Source organism: Cyprinodon variegatus, unplaced genomic scaffold (genome assembly GCF_000732505.1).
Source record: "Cyprinodon variegatus isolate N-32 unplaced genomic scaffold, C_variegatus-1.0 Scaffold104, whole genome shotgun sequence".
NCBI lineage: Eukaryota > Metazoa > Chordata > Actinopteri > Cyprinodontiformes > Cyprinodontidae > Cyprinodon > Cyprinodon variegatus.
The window spans coordinates 1034071-1057064 of NW_015150557.1; the positions used below are offsets into that span (position 1 = coordinate 1034071).

A 22994-nucleotide genomic window follows, 5' to 3' on the forward strand; every position below is an offset into this window, starting at 1 on the left:
TCGTGGAAGACATTTTGTCCCGTAACGCTCGCCGTACTGTTGGGGGGGAGAAGCGGTGGGGGGGAGACGTTCATGTTGCTGCATTCTGGACGTTAGATGTCGCTGAAAATTACACACTGTAGCTTTAAATTATACAATTGTTAAAGCATTTCATGATTAATATCCATATAAGAAATCTTAAGTAATGTCACTAAATTTAAACAAATCTGATTTAAATTATATCTATTTTTCACGTCTGTCCTTCTCTAATGGTTCTCTATTTTTGTTTGATGCACTGAATAAGTTCATTTGCTGAACTTATTTTAACGAACACTCCCATTTTACTGAACATGTTCACCCAAAAAGAACTCTTAAATGTATTCTGCATTTCAAAATGATACAGAAAATAATGTTATTGGTCTAATTGAGATTTCTAATTGAGATTTCCTTAATGCGCTGAGAATGCAGGGCAGTGCACAATTGCTCAGCGCTAATTTTCGATTTTTTGTGAAATCCGATTCTTTTGCGCAGTCGTTTGTGAACTGCATTAAAAGAACTTAAGTGTCCTGAATGTGCAGTTTATGTAGGACGCAATGACGTCACAAGCGAGCATGCTGTGTGTTTACGGAAGTAAACATGGATGGTAGTGCTGGAGCACATCTTGTAATCTTTCATTTTTTTCCCAACTTCAGTTAGTGAATCAAAAAAACAATGTTTTCAAGAGGGTTGAAAATAAAACTACTTTCTGCATTATCATCCACCATGGCTGTTACATTTCTTCCCGCTTTTGAGTAGCAAGAAGCAGAATATGGACCTTTGTTGCAGTATTAATGACGGTCAGGTCGGATGAATGCGACTTGGCCGTTCAGACACAGGTCGCAATTGAAAAGATATAGGTATTGGATTCAAGGCCACATTGGAAAAAAATTGATCTGTGTTTTTCAGACTATCATGAAAAGATTAGACACAGGTTGGATTTGGGGCACCTCAGGCTACTGTGTGAACATAGCCTTAGAGGAAAGAGTGCTTGTCAGGAATTTCACAAGAATCTGAATCAAAAATGCTTTGTTTCTCATCCAGCCTAAAGTAGCACTCCAGCAGGGTAAGGTTGAGTTTTATCGCAGTCCATCCAAGAAAAGATAAAGCACAGACACGAGACATGGGGGGACGGGATGTTTGAGGCCTTGCTGCTTTTAAAGTTCCTGCCCTTAGACAAGTTAAGAAAAAAAGAGAGAGGGATGAAAATGGGTAAGAGGATGAAAAACAAATCATATTTTAGACTTAATGCTTAACAGGATGCAGATTGAGATTGTAAAAAAATATCAGCAAAAAGAAGCAACACAGATGCAAAACAACATCTTGCAGGGAGGAACTGGGAAGGCGGTATGTATGTTTATATCTATAAGCAAGGGTGTGAATGTGAGTGTGTGTAAAGTAAGTCCACAAAGCACTGTCCCAGTGGCAATTATCCGAGGAGATTTTTGAAGGTATGCATATACTGTAGGTTTCAAAACAAGACAAAACAGAGCTGAAGCAGGGCGTGCAGGGGAGGTTCAAGGAGACTCAGAAAAAGAGTCCTTCCTCCACCCAGTGCAAGTCAGAAAAGGAAAAGCAGGTCAGAGATGGAAAACAGGAAAATATGCAGGAATCAAGGAGGAAAAAAGCATGTCTGAAGCATGATGCTACCTCCATCATTTTTTTAGCACATGGATATTTCAGAGTGATGTGAAGTTTTATGCTACGTTCAGACCACACTCTGCAGAAGCAGCAGGTTTATGTGCAAAGTGAATGGCTGACATGCTTCAAGGTGCATCAAAAGGTCCTGCAGCGTGTCTAAAGCAGCAGGAGCAGCGCATCCTGATTTTCTCGCATCTGGGCAGCTGAAGCAGTGAGCTTCTAAGCATCTGAGGCACGTTCCGCAAGCAGCAGATGCTGGAGTTGAAAAATTTAACTGTTGCTGCTCGATGCACCACATCAACCAATCAGAGAAGCTGATCGGGGAGCTGGCAGGGAGACAAACACAGCACTGCTGATGCAGATCGCTATGATCACTCCTCTGAAACAGTTTATTAACATCTAAATTAACTTAAAATGTCAAAACCTGCAGGCAAACTAGGTTCACTTTTATTATTCTGGTGCCTTCAATTTGGATAACATACATGAAAAAAACCTTCCAGCCACCAATTACAGTAGCGGAAAACCTCCAAGTGCTTAGAGGCCCAGAGGCTGCCATTGAAGGGGATTTCCAGTGACAGAGCACTGCCGGTGAACTGAGGTTCCGTGCTGGTCCAGCAGCAAAATCATATTTGAAGGCAGGATCATAATCTTGATGAGCTGACAGCACAAATGATGTTTTCAGATGGACTTTCTCACTTGAAAACATGTTAAAACTACTTTTTACCCATTTATAACAGCAAACATAGCAAAGCCACTCTCTGCCATTGAACACAGGCGCAGCAGAAGCATCGGAGGCACCTGGACACAGTTTACTGGACGTGCCTCAAAAGTGTCAAAGATGCTCTTGAAGGCGTGTCAGACCTTGTATACAAGCATCAAAAATGAAGCAGCAGAAGCTTTTTTGCTGCTTCTAGCGCTTGCTGTCTGAAAGTAGCATCAGAGTTCTGCCACATACATACTTTTTTGGGGCTTTTAACATCTTTGCTGTGTTTCTGATACAATTTCTGTATGATTTCTTGATATAAAGACAACAATAAGGGAGTGCAAGGCTAACCGCAAACCTTAAATGAAAAGGGATGTTTAATGGCATCAGAGAAAAGGCATGCACAGAAAATACTTTACACACTCAGGGGCAGAGCTAGATGGGAGGCCAGGGGTGGCCATGGCCACCCCTAACATTTTTTTTCTCTCAAGTAGAATATTAAAAACATTTTAATATATTTTCTGATATATGCCTTAAAGAGACGGTGATGTGTCTCTGCAAGTTATCTAATAGTCTTCAGTGAAATTATAGATACTGAAAATAACTATTTTATTAAAAACCTATTAAATTATCAATTTATGTAGATATTAGTACTCATAAATATCAATTTAATTTAGAATGATATTGATAAAAGTAGGTAAGTGATGACGATGGAAAAGATGTTCGCTCCAGAGCCCAAACCTCAAAGAATTTTATCCAATATAGCTTTTATCTAGATGGATGTTTAAATATATACATCTATTTGTTAGAAAAGGATGTAGGAAACTATAGTTTGTCTTTATTTAGAAATATGGACGTTGTGCTTGTTCCTGTTGGAGCAGTGTGGATTGACCCTGAAGTTTTGGTGCCTATCCACTTTTGGCCACCCCTCAATGTACATTACTTATTGCCTGCCCACCTTTATAAAAAAATTACTGGCTACGCTTCTGTACAGACTTAAAGCCATAAAATTAATAAAAAGTATATATTTTTTCCCATACACAGTTTTGCATGACATTTTGCCAATCTAGTACTTAAAATCCCTTTAAAATATTAGAAAAATGTAAGCAGATATTTGTAAGCAGCAAGTCACTGAAACTGCAGAACAAGTGTAGTATTTACATTGTCCACTAGATGGTAGTATAGTGTAAAATCTAAACTAAGTAATGGGACTATGATAAAAAAAACAAAACATTAATTTTAAAGTTTTATCTTTGTTTTTACTTATTCTACTATGCTTATTATGCAAATTTCTCACCATTATTTCCTTAGTTAGGCCAAATTATAGGATAAATTTCTGCATCTTTCCCTCAGAAAAGATATTTTATATGCAAGTATATTTTTTATATATTTAATATATGTATACAGTTCGAATGTTATGACCCTGTCCTTGTTTTACACGACAAGAAAAGAACGGCTCATTTTTTATTACTACCTCACTTTTTTTTATCACTTCACGTTCAAAGGTTACTTACAGTAGGATCAAAAGCAGTGAATGCAGCTGGCGCGCTCACCCATAAACACGCTGACTGCAATAAGTTGAGGTGATTAAAAGGTCTGTCATTACTCTTTCACTCGTTAAGACTGGGCTCTCGGATTTCAAGTGTCTCCTTTTACACTGCGAAGCCGCCACATTCATCACGGGACCCGGGCTAAAGTTTTATTGCAGCCGCTAGAGGAGGATGCGAAAACAAGAGCCAAGTGTGGGATGGACCCAAAGGGCAACTATAACCCCAGTTAGTGCATGAAATATATAGAACTTTGCATGTTATATACGAGCTGGGGCATGAGTTGATTTTTTTTCCTCTCTCCATATTTTTGTCACAGTTCACCACATTTCATCCACTTGTAAACGTATAATCCCCCCGACATCCTGGGCGTACCTTTCAGAGGAGTAAGGTGAGGGACGGGGTCACCGCTTCATAAATACTCTGGATAGACCTCGCAGGAATAAAAGGGCCTACTTTCAGAGAAAGTTCTCACACCCGACAGGAGATTTCCTGCAGACTAGAACCAAAATATGCTCCACAGTGAAACTTGTGGCTGCTCTTTTTTTATAGGTCTATGAATCTATATTTCATAGACTTTTGGATTTTTTCCCTTTTTTTCTTTCTTAGATATTGCAATGTTATCCTCACATCCCTGAGAGAGATTTTCTGCCAGGATGACAGCGCTTTACACTCTGAACCGCGCACTTTTCGCACTTGCTTGGAGCAGTCTGAGTTTTCTCTCCTGCGCTCTCAGTAACAATCATGTGCACTCCAGCTTTATTTACAGGAGGTTGCGCAATCACGAGCGCAGGGAGATCCAGAGAGAGATCCTTTCCATCCTGGGTTTGCCTCACCGTCCGAGGCCCTTTTCTCCTGGAAAACAGGCATCTTCCGCGCCGCTTTTCATGCTCGACCTCTACAACGCCATGGCCGTAGGGGAGGAGGAGGAGGGTGTTGCGGTGTTGAACCGAAGCGCAGGAAGGAGCTACAGTGCCAAGGCTCAAGGGCACTCCAAGAAAAGTTACTATAACCCGCAGCAAGCCAGCTACTCCCGTGTGCCGCAGCCCTACAGAGCGGCCCCTCTGCTGGGCCAGAGTCCTGCACTAACCACGGCGCGTGACGCACATTTCCTGAATGATGCTGACATGGTTATGAGCTTTGTCAATTTAGGTGAGTGTTTGGCTACATGAGGATAATAAATGAATTAAAAACAAACATGCATTTTTCAATAAACCTAAACTTAAGTCTTTAGATTTACTATATAGGTTAAAACTAATGAAGTATTATAATTTTTATTATTATTACTAGTAAATTATATGGTATACTGTCATTTAAAGAACTCTAAAAAAAAGTGAAACCATAACAAAATCATTTCATGTACCTCTACTGTTTCAAATAGTTACCAACCATAGTGGTGAATTAATTAAAATCCTGTCTGCCAAGGCAAACTATTGTATAAACTACTTTAATTTAAAAATATGTCTCATAAATCATATAAAATATTCCTTTTTATATGTATGAACATCCATCATATAATATGAAACCATACTTCTTTAAGTTTCATAAGTTTTTCTGCATTAATGGTGCATGCATTGAAGACAATCCAGTGTAACATTTGTGCTGTAGACCTTTTTCTTTGTGCACCTATCAGTGAATATAACGCTTGATTGTGTTTGTTCGGTAGCTGCTACCCCTAACCCAGCAGTTCACAGCAGCTTATCAGATGACTGTCTGACCTTGAGAAAATTGGTTTAAATTATTTCCTGTTGTTAAAAGAGAGAGAGGGGGATGATATTGATGGACGCCTCGATGTAAGGTTCTGTCATTGTGGCAGTCTTCTACAACCATTTGTTAGATTTATTTGTTGCTGCAATGAGAAGAATTGAAGCAAAATGAATTATTTAAAAGCAGCAGGTCAGAACATATAAAGAAAGAATAAAATGAATCCCTGAAAACAATAGGAGCAGCTCACTGCAAGATGTATATCTTGCATCTTATAGGATAGGGCATTGTATTTTTCAAAAAGAAAGCAAAATATGAAAAATAAGAAAAAAGTAAATGTATGCAGCATTTCCTGAAATAATAATTCCTCACCTTGGTCTGTGGCCATCTGTTTCCACTTACCACTCTACCCAGGCATGTACGCTGTCAGCCTTGAAATTTCGGCTCTCATTCTGGGGGACTTTCAGTCCATTTCTCAAAGAGGCTCTTGTCTTTATTACAGTAACACAGTTGAGGTGAGTCGCTGTGTTGAGCGGCTCACCTCAACTGTTTTAAAAACATCTGGGTGCTGTTTTCATGCAGTTTAATACAATGCCGCAAAACAAGACATGGGATGCTATGCACTCCTTACAAGTTATTCATATTTACACGAAAAGAAAAAAATGAATCAAAAATAATCAACATGGTTTTATTTGAAACTGAAAAAACATTATTTCTACTTTTGCTGAAATAGTTATATTGATTGTAATGACTTAAGAAATCACATCTGTAATACAGTTTATTATTTTATTCCAATGAATAGACTTTAGCAAAACATGCAGGCACATTAAATTAAAAGTAACTTTAAAATGTCGTTTTTTTTCTTGCCAATCTGCGCTTAATAGTATAACAGTAAGTCTATAGAGCCACGTTTATTGGTGCCTAGCCTGCATTCAGCATCTTTACAGACATGCTGCTTGTAACAACTATATTTATATATGCAATATATATATATATATATAAAGCAGGGTGATACATGGCACTATTTTCAACCGGTAACTGTTCCTGTGTTTTTGATGATAGACTACTCCACACAACCAAATCTGTCTTTATATTGAGTGAGAGAGAAATATAGCCTTCCTTTAGCAAGATGACCAGCATTGCACAGCAACACAGGGGATGGCAAACTAGTGCTCTCCTCAATACTAATAAGTAGCACATGCCAAACTGTAACTAAATTGATTTGATAATTACTGAGCAACCTTCTCAAAGAGGGTTAAATACTGTATATGCTCAAATAAGAAATACTATTTTTTGTTTTCTTTTGTTTATTTTTTTTAACAGGGATCAATTTGTATGCTGTTTAGACTTTGCATGGAGGGATTTATTGAAGCTTCAGACACTAAAAGTTTAAAGCTCTTTCCTCCCAGTGGCAGTTCTGCTTCAGATTACAGCCTGTGGCTAATTTAGAAGAAGCCACTCAGTGGTTTAAAGTCCGACCTGACCTCTGACTTGGTTTTGCTAAGTAACCACATGCGCTCTCTCTTGATAAAATATCAAGCAAACACCCTTTGTGATATCACCACCAGTTTCAGGACGCACGCTGACCTCAACCGTGTTCCTCCTTTCTGTGTTAGGTAGGAATGTGTGAGATAGCTGAAGTCATTTTCTTACTCCAGTGTATATGTTTGATGCTGTTGCTTTGGTTTTATTCTTAAATTCGCTTTCAACAAGACTGCTTCTTTGTATTTTAAAATCATGAATGACTCCTCTGGGAATTCCAAGTAGAGGTGAACTGCAGGTCAGAAATGAGGTCAGAGCAGACACTCACATGCATGGGCTATGAAGAATCCTGTCCTTTTCTTTCTGCTCTGCAGCAGCAGAAAGTGTTTTTAATTGAAATCAGCCTGTTTTTCTTAACTGACAGCTCATTCATCATGGTCGGAGAATGCAGTAAGGCACACAGTAGAGGGTCTGTCTGGGAACTGCTACCTGTATTCAGTTGACGGATTTAATGAATTGGAAAGTGCTTTTGTTGGTACTCAAAATGTTTAGGTAGGACCTTGAATGTAAGAGAAGATGTGATAAATATTCTTTTTTTTCTCTCCTACAATTCATGCTGGCTTTTCTCTGTCATGCAACACAAGAAGCAGTTCAGCAGTTCAGGAGGTGAACTCATATTTTCTGTTGAGATTTATTTGGCAGTAATACAGAAGTTCATCATAAAATATTTTCTTTTCCCAGTGGAGAAAGATAAAGATTTTTCTCACCAAAGAAGACACTATAAGGAGTTTCGTTTCGACCTGACTCAGATCCCAGATGGAGAGGCGGTGACCGCTGCAGAATTTAGGATCTACAAGGACCGCAGTCATGCTCGCTTCAACAATATCACCCTCAAGGTTTCCATATATCAAGTCACCAAAGAATATCAGAACAAGTAAGTATATATGAGCAGAAACACTTAAAATAAAGCCACTGTTTAACTAAAACTTTGTCTATTTACACACATGGTTTTTTAATTGATCAAAATTAATTTCTTTTTCTGCCACTACATTGATTTATTGTCAACTATTTCAGATTCAGTTGTGTCTTTCTAAGATATATTTCATTAAAATTCTTTTTAAGTACAATTAAGAGGCTTAATTTACTTTATTGAAACTTATGTAGTGAATTACTGTAGTAAACACTTTGCAACATACAGCATTTTATTTTATTTGGATATTGCATTAAACACATAATACAGGGGTCTTTACATCCATTCTTTGAGGTCTGGTGTCCTGCACAAACAAATAGATGTGTTAGTAAATGAGGTGGAGACCCAGAAAAAAGTTTGGTAAGCACGGCAGTGCAGGGACGAATAAAACAAAATAAGTATTATTAGTGACACCTTCGGAGTCTGATAGACTAATATAAACAACATGCAGCACTGTGCATATAGCCTGCTGTGATATCACAGATTTACGGGTAATATAATAGATATAGATTGTTATATTCTTAAAAGTGGCTTAGCAAGATGTTTTTTCTTGATTAAACATCCTTAAGGGGAATCTGTAAGTTTGCGCTGATTATAGCTGTTTCTAAGGAACATCAAAGTTGGTAACAGATGTAACAAAAATAACTGGAAATCTGGGATATATCCGCACACATATCTCTATGATTGAAAATGGACCAAAATTGTTGTGTTTAGGTACATCATCCTATATCTAGATGTATCCTAATATTTAATGGATTATTTGGGGTTATTGGAATTTTGGTAGCATCAAACCTGCCTCTTCAACACTGGATCCAATTCAGCACATGCAGTAGCTCAAGGAGCCATGCTCAGCTTAATGGGCCAGAAAATCTTAGTGATCCCTTAAAACCCATTCTATCCCCATTCTACCATTTACAAGAGTCCAGCATAATTAAAGTATCCATTTCAGACCAATACAACGGGCGTTTGAACTTTATAAAATATTTAGAGCAATCTCTGAGAATTCCTCACACTTTGTTACATTATTACATCGGTCTGTGGTAGGACTCACCACGTTGGTTATCAAGGAGATGAAAGTGAGGTTTTTGAGTTTAAACTTAAGTTTCTTGTGAAAATCTTGTTTTTTCCAATTTGTGTGACAGGTCGTCTCAGCAGTGCCAGCATATATCACACTTCGGTTTCAAATCTGATAGAGTCGATCAAGTTTCATATTAAATAAAATTAAATGTCTGTGATGAATAATGGTGCAATTTGGCATCAGTCACCATCTGTGTTGCCAATTTCCCCTGTCTCCAATATCTGCATACCCAGTATGGTTAAGTTAACTGCTTGAGAGACCGCAGATTTTAACCTGAAGTTTGCTTTTTTATACATCACATTTGCATGGAAGTCTGTATTAAAGCGTTTCCAGCCCTGTTTGTGCACAACCTTAATACATGAGACCCCAGATCATTAGCAGTACTCTGGAGAATTTCAATACTCACCAAGGAGGTAATTCAATTATTTGATTGAGGTGTGTCGAAGCAGAAACACATCTAAAAGGTGCAGGACACTGGATGATGGAGGGCGCTGCTGATGTAGCGAAATAGAAATCATTTTAAATCCATAATGTATTATATGGGACTCAGATTAGGGCATTTTGATGCAAACCCTAAAACCCTGACTCTGTTGTCCTTGAACCACTTTGTAAGTCATTTGATACATGATATGTAACTCCGATGTTTTCAGTCTAATATCTTTTATCATGGAACTGTCTGTTTTATGAAGTGTAAAAAAAAACACACATAACATGGTGACACACTTCATCCTTTAAATGTTTTTAAAGCAATATTATCATCAGGCTCAGTTTCATCCAACCGCAGGATATTTTATCTCTACCGCAATTTGCAAACTGAGATCCGTATATGAAGTTATGGCTTCTTCCTTTTTGCAAGCTTTTAATGGGACTTGTTACACCCGTTACATTTGCTGTAGATAATAACACAGCATAAAGTACTTCCTTTTCCTAATATAAAATCAAATATATGGATGAAAACATAACTTATAAAATACTGTTGAAACAAATGTCAAGAAAAATTGGTTAAACTCTCCCTTAAAAAGCACTTCAGGCTGCTATTTTTACATTTTGTTGCCCTCTTTTAAGATGTGGGAACTTGGACAAAACAGACAGCAGTGAAGAATCAGATATTTCCACTGATATATTTAAGTCACTATTAGAGAATAACAAAGAAGAACTAGGAGAAGAAAGTCTGATGTCATGGAATAGCATGGCTTAATTTTGGGAACATATGTATCTTTATATATTAGAGACACTAGCAGAGCTGACAGCGCTCAACAGCAGTAAAAAAACGCACGCACACAGGTGAAGCAGAGCAGCAGGATCATGTAGCAGCAGATACCATCTAGAAAACACTGCGATTTGTAATTGGTTAGAATCTGTAATGACGCATTTACTTTTATATGTGTTTTAATAAAAACACATATAAAAGGCTGTTCAAAGAAAAAAATCAAAGCTGTGTTAATTTACAGTTTAGTCAAATTGTGGCAAAAAATCCCCAGATTACAACATTCTGTACTCAGTTTGGACCAGCATATCTGTCCGTCAGTTTTAAAGCTCAGCTCAAAGCAGTGGTTATCCTCTTTGCTTCTCTATTGTAATGCAGACAGACTGATGTTAAATATTGCAGTATTTCATTAAAAAAAGCAGCAGTTTCCTGCTTTACTATATTAACATCATTTTTGCATAAGCTCTTGTTTACCTGAAATGTTTATAATTTATTTCTTTAAAATGAATTATTCCATATTTCCTCTCAGCACTACTCCCGGTTGATTGTCAAATTTTACAAAAAAAATGCCCATTTTGGGTCAAAGATATCTTCTTCGGTCACAACGGAATGTAACAATAATGCCCAAATTTTCAATATCTATATGCTTTTTTTCCCCCATTTTCTCATGACAGAAAAGAAGTCTGCTTCTTTAACTTCCATTTGAGGTATAAATATGAGCTTCTCACCTATACAGGTCACTTCTTTTGTTAAAACCCATCTTCTTCTTAAATATTCATAGTGTTTATTCCTTCACATTATTTTTTAATTGAGAAATGTTAAACTTTCTCTTAAAGTTGTATCTGACAGGGATTCAGACTTTTAGAGGTCTTCCTTTTCCTGATTCTGTATCCTCTGTGATGTTTATCTATTTAATGACAATTAGCAAGTGGAAATAATTTATTTGTAACCAATGTATAAAAATTTCATATGAGCTTTTATATTGTTCATGGAAGTACAGTACCCTGTCTTATCTGTATAGTTTTGCTTGGAAAAACTTGATTACTGGGACTGAAAATTACATTTATGCATTTTTATGAAATAAAAGAGATACAGTATATGTGTCTTTAGACCGTTACTAGGTTTTTTTTTTCTGTATATGATTTTGGTTAAGTTAAAAGCACTTTTGTCAGATTTAAATGAGCAATTACATCGTTCTGGTAAGAGTTTATATCTGCTCTTATCCAAAAGTTATATATCATTAGTGTTTCACTGTTAAGGAAACAATTAACGTCTTAAGCTGTTGTTCTAGCTGCTTCCAACAATCATCCTTCAACCAAAACTGTTCTTCTTCAATGGCACCGTGTCTGCCTTTATAAATATAGTTCTTGGATAAAGAGAACTCCATTAGCAAGTCAAACACTTGTATAACTTAGGAGGTCCATCACTTATCACTCGTATTGTGTTGCCTACCGAGCTGGCTGTTTCCCAACTCGAGGCATTAGTGACCACATTAGGAGGGCGAGGGTCACTCCCTTGGGTGATGCCATTATCACTGTTTTGCCCACCACCTGCCTGTCTTAAGAATATTCCGGAAGTTTAAAGCATTACATAGCTCAATACACAAGGGTGTGCTTAAAAGTGGACCCATATTTGCTTGCCAAAAAATGTGTGAATGATTGAAGGAAAGATATGGCACTCTTGGGAGTTGAAGAGGTCCAAGTCAATGGATTCTACCGTCTTGAAGGTGAAGAGGGCTCAGTTCATGTTTATACACATGTTTTCAACAGGAATTGCTCATTCTGATTAGTGTTCACATGCATCAAGGAGACTTTAGCTATGATGAGAGCTCACAAATGTATATAAATGTAGTCCCATTTGTTTATAGATCCATATGTTTTTATCAGTATATATACGGTATGCTTCTAAGCTGATAAAGTAATTAAAACATATTTAAGAAATGTGTGCCCATTCCCTATGATTCATTTAGTTTCAATGCTAGAGATGACTGAAGCTTATATCATCTCCCATATGCAAAGGGAAAAGAACGGCATAATTTTTATTTAAATTTTGAGCTTGTTTGGCACAAAAGTGGAAAAAAAGTAAAATTTGTCTAACTTAATTAACCAAACTCTTACCACAATGCATTGACTATAACACTCTTCTTTTGATGCTGTTGCTAGGTAAAGGACGCTTAAACTTTTGCAGAATAAATTAGATGTTTTAGATAACGAGTAAAGAAGAGTAACAGAAATTTAATAAGCTGTTTAGAAATAATCCCTAATTTTCTTTAACATGGTGAGATTCTTTAAGCTTTTTATGAGAAAGACTTGGAGCAGATAACAGGAAGGCTGCCAGTTGCACAGGATTATTTTAATCCTCATTTAAATTCAACTTCCTTTTGTCAAAAGTATACTGTTTATTAATTATTTGCAATATTTTGGAAATATAACTGCCATGATTTTTTTTGTTTTGCTTTCTTCTCTCTTAAAGACATAGTGTAACATTGCTTATACTTCAGAAAATACATAATCATTGGTCACTTAATTGTGGCAAGAAGGTAAGAAGTGATATTTCATATGTATCCTTAATTATATTTACATATAGCAGTGGTTTTAGAAAATGTGAATCATTTAAAATCAGCACTCTATGGTAGAATTAAGAGTCTGTTCAATCATAGAAGTCGATATCTTCAATCTTCTATACATTTTTCTAAACTTTGCTTATTATCACAATTGCTTGTGTAGAGAAGTTAAGTTCAGAACATGGGAAATGTTTGACTTCATTTCCATTCAAACAGATTTTACTTATTCAATCTGTGTTTTTACCAACTTAGTAAGGAATGGGAAATATGTTGTCTCATAATATGGTAATTGAATCACTATATGTTTATCATGAGAGTTCAAATAACGGCCCAACAAAAGTTATTTTTGCTGAGGAAGTTCCAATCCAAGTTCCCCAAAAAATAAGCTTAACTTTATTTTTAAATCAAAACAATTAAGACGACATGGAAAACCCAAAATGATTCCAAGCTACTCTGTAAATCCACAAAAAACTAACAGCTGCTGACTTATCCGATCTGCCACTTGAAAGGAGTTGAAGGAAAACTAGAGGTTTTCTCTAATCATAATTTTTCCAAGTATGGGCTGATTGTTGCCTTGTGTGAAGCTCATGGTAAAGCTGCACAAAAGCTTTACATGATTGATAGCCCTTCAAATGTTTTGTTCTTCAAATGGACTAAGTGTTGGCACATATTTAACCACATGACTGCCTTTGTTTCGGTATACAGCTTTTCAACAATAGCTGCATGTGCTTTTTGCTGTCAGGCTTTTGAAAACTAATACTTGCAGATCAAAATTCAGTTTTTTCTTAGAAGTGTTAACAGTTTTTGGTTTCATTTACAGAGATTTTTGTTTTGCTGTTTTGTGTTTCCAGAGATGCAGAGACATTCTTGCTTGATTTCAAAAAGGTGCAGGCATCCAATGGGGGCTGGCTTGTGTTTGATATAACAGCAACCAGTAACCACTGGGTAATGAACCCGCAGCAAAATTTTGGCCTTCAGCTCGGTGTGGAAACCTTGGATGGTAAGAGAACTTTATTTCTTTAAAATATATCTTACTACAGTTTAGGCTAGAAAAAAGGTTGAATTCAATCTTCTGAGAATTTTTACTTACTTCTATTTGTTATTATAAAAAGATGTTATAATTAGGGCTGCAAATAACAATTTTGTTGTCAGTTGCCTTGTTTAATTTTCACAAAATTAAATCAGGTGAAACCAAAACTTTTCTGGATTAGGCATATTGACAGACAAACAAATCTTTTGATCTTAAATGCTAAATTTTTATATACTTTTTTTTTTACAGTTTTGATATGCGTACTGCTCTGACTGGATTGTACGGTTAGCTAAAAGCATTTTTTAAAGTCTCTATACTTGTTTCAGCCCTAGTTATAATAATGAAATAGTATAAAATCTCAAAGACAAAGACATAGATTCCAAATTTCAGCACCAACATCTTAAATTTAGACTGATATTTATTGAGGCCTACCATAAAAGTAGTAATAAAATAAGCCATACATTTTAAAAGTCATGTTTTTTTTTTTTTTTTTTTTTATATACAGGGCGAAGTATTAACATAAAATCTGCTGGAATCATCGGGAGAAACGGGCCGCAGTCCAAACAGCCATTCGTCGTTGCCTTCTTTAAGGCCAGTGGGGTACTGCTCCGCTCAGTAAGAGCTGCTGGTGGGAAGAAAAAGAACCACAATCGCAATAAATCGACCAATCAACAGCAGTCATCAAGGATACCTAAACCTGGAGGTGTGCACTTCTGTCTTATACATATCAATTAATAACTATAAGTAAAGACATTTAAGTAGATTTAAAATAAAACAATTTTAAGTGGAATAGCATAAACTCCAACTTATAATTTTTATATTCTAAAGCTGACTGTATAAGCTTTCCACATTTAAGAGCATTTTTTCAGTAAATGAAAAAAAAAATCCACTTAAAGCTAATAATTAATGGAATTTACTGAAAGAAATTTAATATATTATACATAAGTAGGTTAAACTAACATGAACTAAACTGAAACTCTTTGTTTTAATGTTTGTGATCCCTTAGAAATTGCTATTTATAATTACGGACGAGTTAGTCTCATTTATGGAGGCAGACATCTTTGTTAGCACAGTGCTAAAAAACTAGTGACTGTAGTGATCATCGTTACAGTCAAATGGAGCTTGCATATGTTAGGCCTATATAATATCTATATCCAACATGGAATTATTAAATGCTGTTTATAAAAATATGTAATTATACTACATCATCACTTGACAAGATAGACGACATGGATATTGAAGAAGCAATTTTGTACCATGAAAGCTTCCGTATTTTTGGAGGGGGAGAAGTTAATTTCACTGAAGTCTGACCATTGGATGTCACAAAAAGTTTAGTAAATCAAACCTAAAATCATACTTTAAGTGTATCAGGGTGTCTTGGAATTTTTAATCAGTGATATATTATTTGTAGTTTCAACATTTAATAGGATGTTGAAAATACCAGACAATCAGGTTTTTAATGCAGATGTATTTATCTCCAAATGTCTGGATAGGAGTGCAAGAATACAGCTACTTACTGAAATGTGCTTATACTAAAATCCAGAACTGTTTAAAACCTCCAGTGAAAATCAAGGCTAGAACTGGACCCAGGTTTATCTTGCTAAGACAGAAAAAAAATGGAAGAAATAAAAATCTAAAAATGTTAATGGTGCATAATTGAGAGCATTTTTTTAAAGAATATGCTGCTTAAATAAAACAAATTCTAGGCTTTTTTTTTTTTTTTTTACAAATTTTTGTATATTGTGCTAAAAATCTAGAGTCATCCGACTACTCAAATCAAGACTGATAAAAAAAAAAAATTCCAGGGAGAGGGCATTTTATTGCATTCAATTTGTGTTTTTTCCAAAGAAAAGGTTTTAGTCTATGACTTTTATTTATTTATTTATTTATTTAATTGAAGTACTTCTTACTTTGATGCTGTGTGATCCTGTTTGTGTTTTTTGAGACTGGGAGTTTTATTTTCCTTTGATGTTCTGATAGGAGGTTCTAGGGAGGATACACTAGAAATTAGATTTGGACTAGATCATTTTATTTAATTAACACTTGTTGATCTGAACTGTGGCAAGTTATAAATTTACCTCTTGGTATTGCAGAGTGGTTGGGCCTTATGATGTTTGTATGTAGTTCTGTGAAACTACCAAATTTTTGTCTGCTCCTGGTGCTGGAAATCTATTTAGGGTCAAAAAGGACTATATGAACAGTATAAGGATGGCTGCTTGGTGTATAAGCTTATTTTATCGTGATCAAATGTTTTTTGTTTTTCCTCGTGTAGGCATATAACATGACAATGTCATTTTAACATATAAGTTCTAAAGGCATATATTTCATTTTTTCTGTATTCTTTTCTTCACTGAGAAAAACATTAGAATGTATATTTTTTATATATACTGATAACTATTACTGTTAAGGTCGCAAAATTATAGTAGCTGATTTGTGTATGTGATGCGCTACTTTTATATAACTCATAGTGCAGCAAAAAGAGCCTTATTGCAGTAGTGCATATAGTTTTAGTTTATTGCAATTTTTTTCCGTTAAGTTCAACTCAAGGGTCTTAAATAATTTAAACTAATGTTAAACTAAAAATATTATGCTTCACACAATTTGTATTTCAGTTTTTTTTCCCATACCGCATTGCTTTCAACACTTTATAGTCCATCTCATGAAAATCCTAACAATGATGGACACATAAATTTGTTTCTGGCTACACATACTTGATTTCCCTGTTGTGCAGATATATGAGTTTCATCAGTTTTACAGTTAAAACATGAAAATTAATATCTATCTATCTGTCTCCTCCTGTCAATGTGTCCTTTTACACCAAATCTGATAAGCTTTTGAAAAATAGTCATTCATAGCGTATGGAAACAAGGTATATTTTATGAAGTATGAAATCTTGTCATTTTCTATTTAGTGTCATTGCTTTTGATTATTCCCCATTTTAGGTGGAGTATTCATATTGCGATGAAGTTTGCAGAATTCTGTGTTTTCACTGCATAAGACATGGGTACATGACATTTTTAGTGATTCTCTTAGAGTGTCACTGAGTCACAAAAGTTATTACCTTAATTAATGGAAATGTGGGTCAGGGTGCCTTTAATTGGCACTAGCTTTGGTATCCTAAGGTGAGTAAATCTTCCTAAGTGCGGACAGGGCATCTGGAAATACTCCCTGTCTGCTATATTCCAGACAAAATATTCTCAATACTGTACAGCTGTCTGTGCTACAGAGTTAAATATCATTCCAAATTAAAAGCTAAATTCTTTGTAAAGACATTATTTAAAGCATGTGTCATTATATATAGAAAAACAAACTGGAGCTAAATGGAATTTATTTTTTTTGTCTAATCTTTTCTTCCTTAGACTATAACACCAGTGAACAGAAACAAGCCTGCAAAAAGCATGAGCTTTATGTCAGCTTCCGAGATTTGGGCTGGCAGGTGAGACCAACATTTCAACTCTTGTAAAAAGAAAATATTAACCCAATCACCGCATGATCGTAACATTAATTCATATCATAGTAATAAGGACAGGCAATTCCAGGCAATAAACTAGATGAGCTAACTGTTGGATTTTTCATTTATTTTCATTTTTTTTTTTTTGCTAAGGATTGGATCATTGCACCGGAGGGCTATGCTGCTTTTTATTGTGATGGCGAATGCTCTTTTCCGCTTAATGCTCAAATGAATGCAACTAATCATGCTATAGTGCAAACCCTGGTAAGTGTTATTTAATGTGCATTCTTCATGTGTTTAGCCTCATAATACTCTTATCATTAAAAATTCTTATACTTCTCCTTTATAGGTTCATTTAATGTTTCCTGACAATGTGCCAAAACCATGCTGTGCCCCAACCAAGCTCAACGCAATATCAGTCCTTTACTTTGATGACAGCTCAAATGTTATTTTGAAAAAATATAGAAATATGGTCGTCAGATCTTGCGGTTGCCATTAATCTTGAGGCAGTTTAAATAATGGAGTCTGAAACGAGAATTGCTTAATAAACACATCTTTTGCCGGTGTGATTTGATGTAAAGTATTATGTATACAAAGTTTTATTGGTTAATTTATTTCCCTTTAAAATGATTACACTGAATGCTGTAATATTTAACCAATTAGTACGAAATGTTGATTTGACTTTACATGATTTATCATTTTACTTGTGTGTCCGCTGGCATATAATTTTATTTATATATCTTCTATGAGCAAACACTTCACTGGAGTCATTATGACAACTTTGTCTGGTTCTTTTCATTTGTGAAATTTTGCTGTAAATATTTACTTAGAAAATGTGGTTTTGCTATACGTTCTGTGCCAGATGGTTGCGGTTTGGGATGATCAATGCATGCATTAAACACACAGAACGGTGTTGCTGACATAAATCTGTTTGATAAAGGTCACAGGTCAGTATGATCCATTTTAGATAAATATCATTAACTGAACACTTTAAATGTTACTGGTTAAACGTTTTCATAGGAACTGTTCAAACCCATTGTCAAACTGTCCTGCTTGTTAGAAATCAAACTTTCTAAGTCGGATTTATCTCAACAAATTTGGCTTGTAAAGAGATTTTTTTTCTTTTATTATGATAGTATGTATATAGTTATATTCTCAATGATGTACGAGCTCATTATATTAAACTGTTTCTGTAAACATTGTGAGTTTTCTTTTACCCTCATTGCTACAACCATCATATATTTACATTAATTCTTGCTTGTTTTAAAGAAGGATAACTTAATGATTGAATCTTTTTTTTTTTCAAATAAATGTTCCCATAGAAACCGTTCTTCTTGTTTTTATTGATCTCAAATCTTTTCTTGCCTTAATTTATCAACCCAAAAATGAATAAAGGAAAAGCCCTCTCCACTCATTACTTCTAGACCAGATCTAACTTCTTCAAACCATTTCAATCTTACCTTGTAACTCTTTATATTCTTATTGAAGCTCTCATAGCACTCCATTGCTTACAGTAGCTATCCTCCCAGATTTATTAATGTTTCACAAGCATGATATGAAATGCTTGCATGTTATTGCAAAGTAGTCACCCTTATTGTTAAAATATATCTATTGATATCTATAGTACCTTCAAGAAATATTTATATCCTTTAAACTCTTCATTTGGCCTGACTGCAGCCTTTCAGTGTCTTTCATCATTTCATTTTTTGTTACAGACTAACACAAAGCAGTGAGAAAATGTGAACTATAAGGAAAATGACACTTGCAATGCCATTAGAAAAAAAAAATTATACAAGATTTTCAACATTTTGAATAAATATAAGTGCGATGTGCATAAAGTCACTTTGCAAAACAATCTTTTATTGCATTTTAAGCTGCAAGTGTTCGGGAATACTGTATATCTTTACCAGCTTTCGACATTTAGATTCAGTCAGATTTATTGGAGTCTATGAAGAAATATTTGGAAGTCCTTTATTGAGTATACGTTGTTTTACCAAACATATGATGTGTTCTTTTCTAATCAATTTATATCCACCATATGTTATGATTCTCCCTTTTTTGGACTTTGAGTTTTCATGTATCTATGTCATTCTGTTTTGTTGCTCTTTGGTTCATTTTGCATTTTGTGTTATATTTAAGCTGTGTTGCTTCCTTGTGCCTCCTGTGTCTCCTTTCCCCTAGCTCTCTTTTGGTCACTTCTAACCACACCTGTTCATTATCATCTCAATTGCCCATTCTTTGTTCTGTTCCCCATATATACACCTCCTCTGCAGTTCCTCATTGCTGGTTTCTTGTTGTTACTTGGCACCCCATGTGTGTTTTCCCCTGACGTCTCCTGGTTTTTTCATTAACTCACCCCTCACTCCTCTTCTCTGCATTTGGGTCCTCAACTAACTTTCACCAAACCTGACACCCCCAGTCTCATAATAGACCTTCTTCCAAGATTTTTCTGTATTTAGCTGTATCCATTTTGCTATGATCCCTAACCAGCTGTTTTACCCTTGTGCTAGAGACCCTTTCTAATAACATAACACTGTTACCACCACGTTTAATCCTTTGGATGATATGTTCAGGATAATGAGCAATGTTAGTTTTCTAAAAGTGTGGCATTTTACATTTTGAATAAGAAGTACAATTTGTCCTCATCTGACCTGGACCTCTTATTTCATACAACTCTTCTTTCCTACTGTTAATAAATTATGGCAGATAACTTTAAATGGCTTCTTTATTACAAATTTTTATACTACCAAACTACGAGTGGTCCTATCAACTGATTTTCCCACATCAGCTGTGGATCTCTGCAGCTCATCTGGGGTTACCATGGACCTCCTGTTTATTTATGGTCACCCTGCAAGGCAAAACAAGTAAGAAATGTAGTTAATATTAGATAATTAATATTTCTGCTACAAAAACCTTCAATCTTTCTCCATAAGTATCATTGTAATATAAAATATGCATCTCTCTGCCTGAATGTATGTATCTAAAAAATGTGTCTTTTGTATTTTTAAGTCTCTTTAAAGCTTAGACTAACCTCTCATCAAAAGTGAGGAGTGAGGGTTATTGCATTTTTCCTTTCGTTTGGGATAAGCATAAGCATAACTTCCAGAAAAATAAGCCAAGGGCTTTTTGTTTCTTCCAGCGAAGTATTCTGGTTACAGAGGGATTTCCAGTTATCCTGGAAATGCAGGGATTAGCTGAAGGTTTAATATTTATTTACACAACTGTGCTGACCTTCCCTGAGCACAGAATATGTACTGTCAATTTCTCTTTCCTTTCCACTGACATGGCAGAACATTGAGTAACTATATTTCACTTAATTAAACGCAGTAGCTGACCTGCCCAGATGTTATGTAGACTCCATCTAAAAAGAAGTGTTGACATTTAGTGAATAGAAGAGGCCACCTGCTGGCTCAAACCTTTGGCTTGAGGCATGACTTGCATTCCTGCGGCCTGTTGCCTGGCATGATTACTGCAACCACTTAACAATTCCATCTACTGTTTTAATTCATGGATTTCTTTTAATTCAGATAAATTTCTTCTGTGTCTGAAATATATGAGCTACTGTGAAGGAATACCCGTTAAAGTTTACTATAACAGCAAATTATCTTTATCAGTTTGACCTCCTGCTAACATTAGAAGAAAGGTTCAGTAATGCAAATACATAGTGTAAATTGATATTGTAACCCTGCTGCTCAATAACAAGCAGCAATGAAAACAGTAGTGCCTTTGCATTCATGCAGACTGTGTGTAACTCTGAACAGGCTGGAAAAGGTTATAAGGCAGCTTTTTTAAAGTGTAGAACAATTCCATTTTTATTTAACAATTTGTTTGGTTTGTAAGTTACCTTGTTAAAGTATTAATGCCCATTAAATTTATTTATTTTGTCATCGTACAGCCATAAACTTCATATAATTATGTACATGAGATAATTTTAATCGTTTGATAATAGCTGTGATGTAATAACTTAATCAGGACTTTTTAATAGGATTATTTACTTTTTATTTGGTTATTTACTATTAGGACTATTAGGACTCTGTATAGTTTTCTAGTAGGTAATTTTTTGGTTTGTTTGAAGGCCATGGGTCATTAAACACAGCTTCTTTGTGCTCGACCTACAGTACCTCATTTAAATAAAGCTGTCAACTTTAAACATAGAAAATCCAAAACCACCATGTACATATTTCTAAGGTTCTTCCATATACTGTAGTTTGGTGTTTTTACACTACACTGGCAAAATTCAGGTGTGTAAGCATGCAGTAGCTATAGGACCTATTAAAATTTTCTGTCATTTTATAACCTTCAATATATTTAATCTATAAATCTATATACACATTTTTAAAAAGACACACAACTGTTTCTTATCATTTCTACTTCAGATAGAAAAAATGTTTTTTTTTTTTATTGATCAATTACAGTAACCAAAATTAGCCGTTGTTGCAAAATTCCAGAACAATGAAAGGGTTAGGATTACTGTGACATTGAGACACCAGTAAGAGTGTGAAGGCAGGAAGTGAACAGCGTTGAAATAGGATAAAAGCTGCTGTACTGGAATCAGGTTTTCTCTCTGAATGTAGCGAGCCCTGACCAATAAATAGGCTGATAGGCCATTAGGTAAACTGTAAGTCCGGTAAGAAACAGATGCCTGCAAACATTGGAGATCTCAGGCAATAAACTATATTTTGATAAACTATGAAGATATTTACAAGAAACAAAAACAAATGATAAAAGTTTATTTTGTATCACAGCAATTATATTGCAAAGTCAGAAAAGTGCCACATTTAATCTATAAATCTACAAATCTATGCAGGAACTTTTAGCCAAGGTCATGGCTAAAAGTTCCTGCATACTGAAAGGAGATTCAGAACATCATCTAAATCTGTGGTTAGACAGGGAAGCAATACCAACAAGTTCAGGGGATATAAATAATTCTATATTGCACTGCATAATGCTTCCAAAGGCCTTTGAAATTGATTTGCTATCACAAACATATCTGTTCTTTTGAATGATTAAGAAAACAGACACATCATATCAGCAGCTTCTCATAAGATTAGTTTTTATTCAGTCTAAGTGCTCCGATTCCTCCTAGACCTGGTTCTCTGTCAAAAGCCACAACTGCTGGAAGATTCAGTTCGTTTTCAATATAATTTAGCCAATATCCAGAAGCAGTTGATTGACAATATTCGGTTAATTCAATTCAAAAATGATGACATAACGGCACCTAATCTCGTCAGACCACCAACATAGACGGCATTTGTGCCTGAGGCAACTCAGAGATGTTCTTGCACGATATGAGAACCAAACATAACAAGCCAGAATGATTTTCTTCTCTTTTAAACACTATAGTAGGATAATGCATTAGTGAGTCATGCTAAAGCAAAATCCTTTAAAAGCGCACGATAATGTAAAAAGTATGGTCGGGACAGCTATGTGCTATTTTTGTTATGCATATGCCATGTATTTCTTTTTTTTACTTTAAATAGTTTTGGAAACATAATACAAACTGAGAACATTTCAATTATTTGAAGATTGTCCTGTGGTAAAAGAAGTTAACATTCAGAAATGTAACAGTTATTGTAGTAATTAATTGAGTCTTTTCAGGCACA

The 22994-nt window shown here is 35.3% G+C and overlaps 1 protein-coding gene across 1 annotated transcript; it reads left to right on the top strand.

Moving 5' to 3' along the window:
• The first annotated feature begins 4158 nt into the window (after positions 1–4158).
• Positions 4159–18685, top strand: bmp5 (bone morphogenetic protein 5). The gene is made up of 7 exons (XM_015374530.1): positions 4159–5058; positions 7834–8026; positions 13762–13910; positions 14446–14643; positions 17300–17376; positions 17545–17655; positions 17741–18685. Exons 1-7 carry the CDS (start codon positions 4563–4565, stop codon positions 17888–17890), a joined length of 1374 nt encoding a protein of 457 aa, XP_015230016.1. The 5' UTR covers positions 4159–4562; the 3' UTR covers positions 17891–18685.
• The last annotated feature ends 4309 nt before the right edge of the window (positions 18686–22994 follow it).

Excerpts from the sequence above, each read along its gene's own strand:
- bmp5 (XM_015374530.1), top strand. The coding sequence starts at position 4,563 with ATGACAGCGCTTTACACTCTGAACCGCGCACTTTTCGCACTTGCTTGG. Across the intron at positions 14,644-17,299 it reads AAGGATACCTAAACCTGGAG|ACTATAACACCAGTGAACAG; the intron begins GTGTGCACTTCT and ends TTTCTTCCTTAG. Across the intron at positions 17,656-17,740 it reads ATGCTATAGTGCAAACCCTG|GTTCATTTAATGTTTCCTGA; the intron begins GTAAGTGTTATT and ends TCTCCTTTATAG.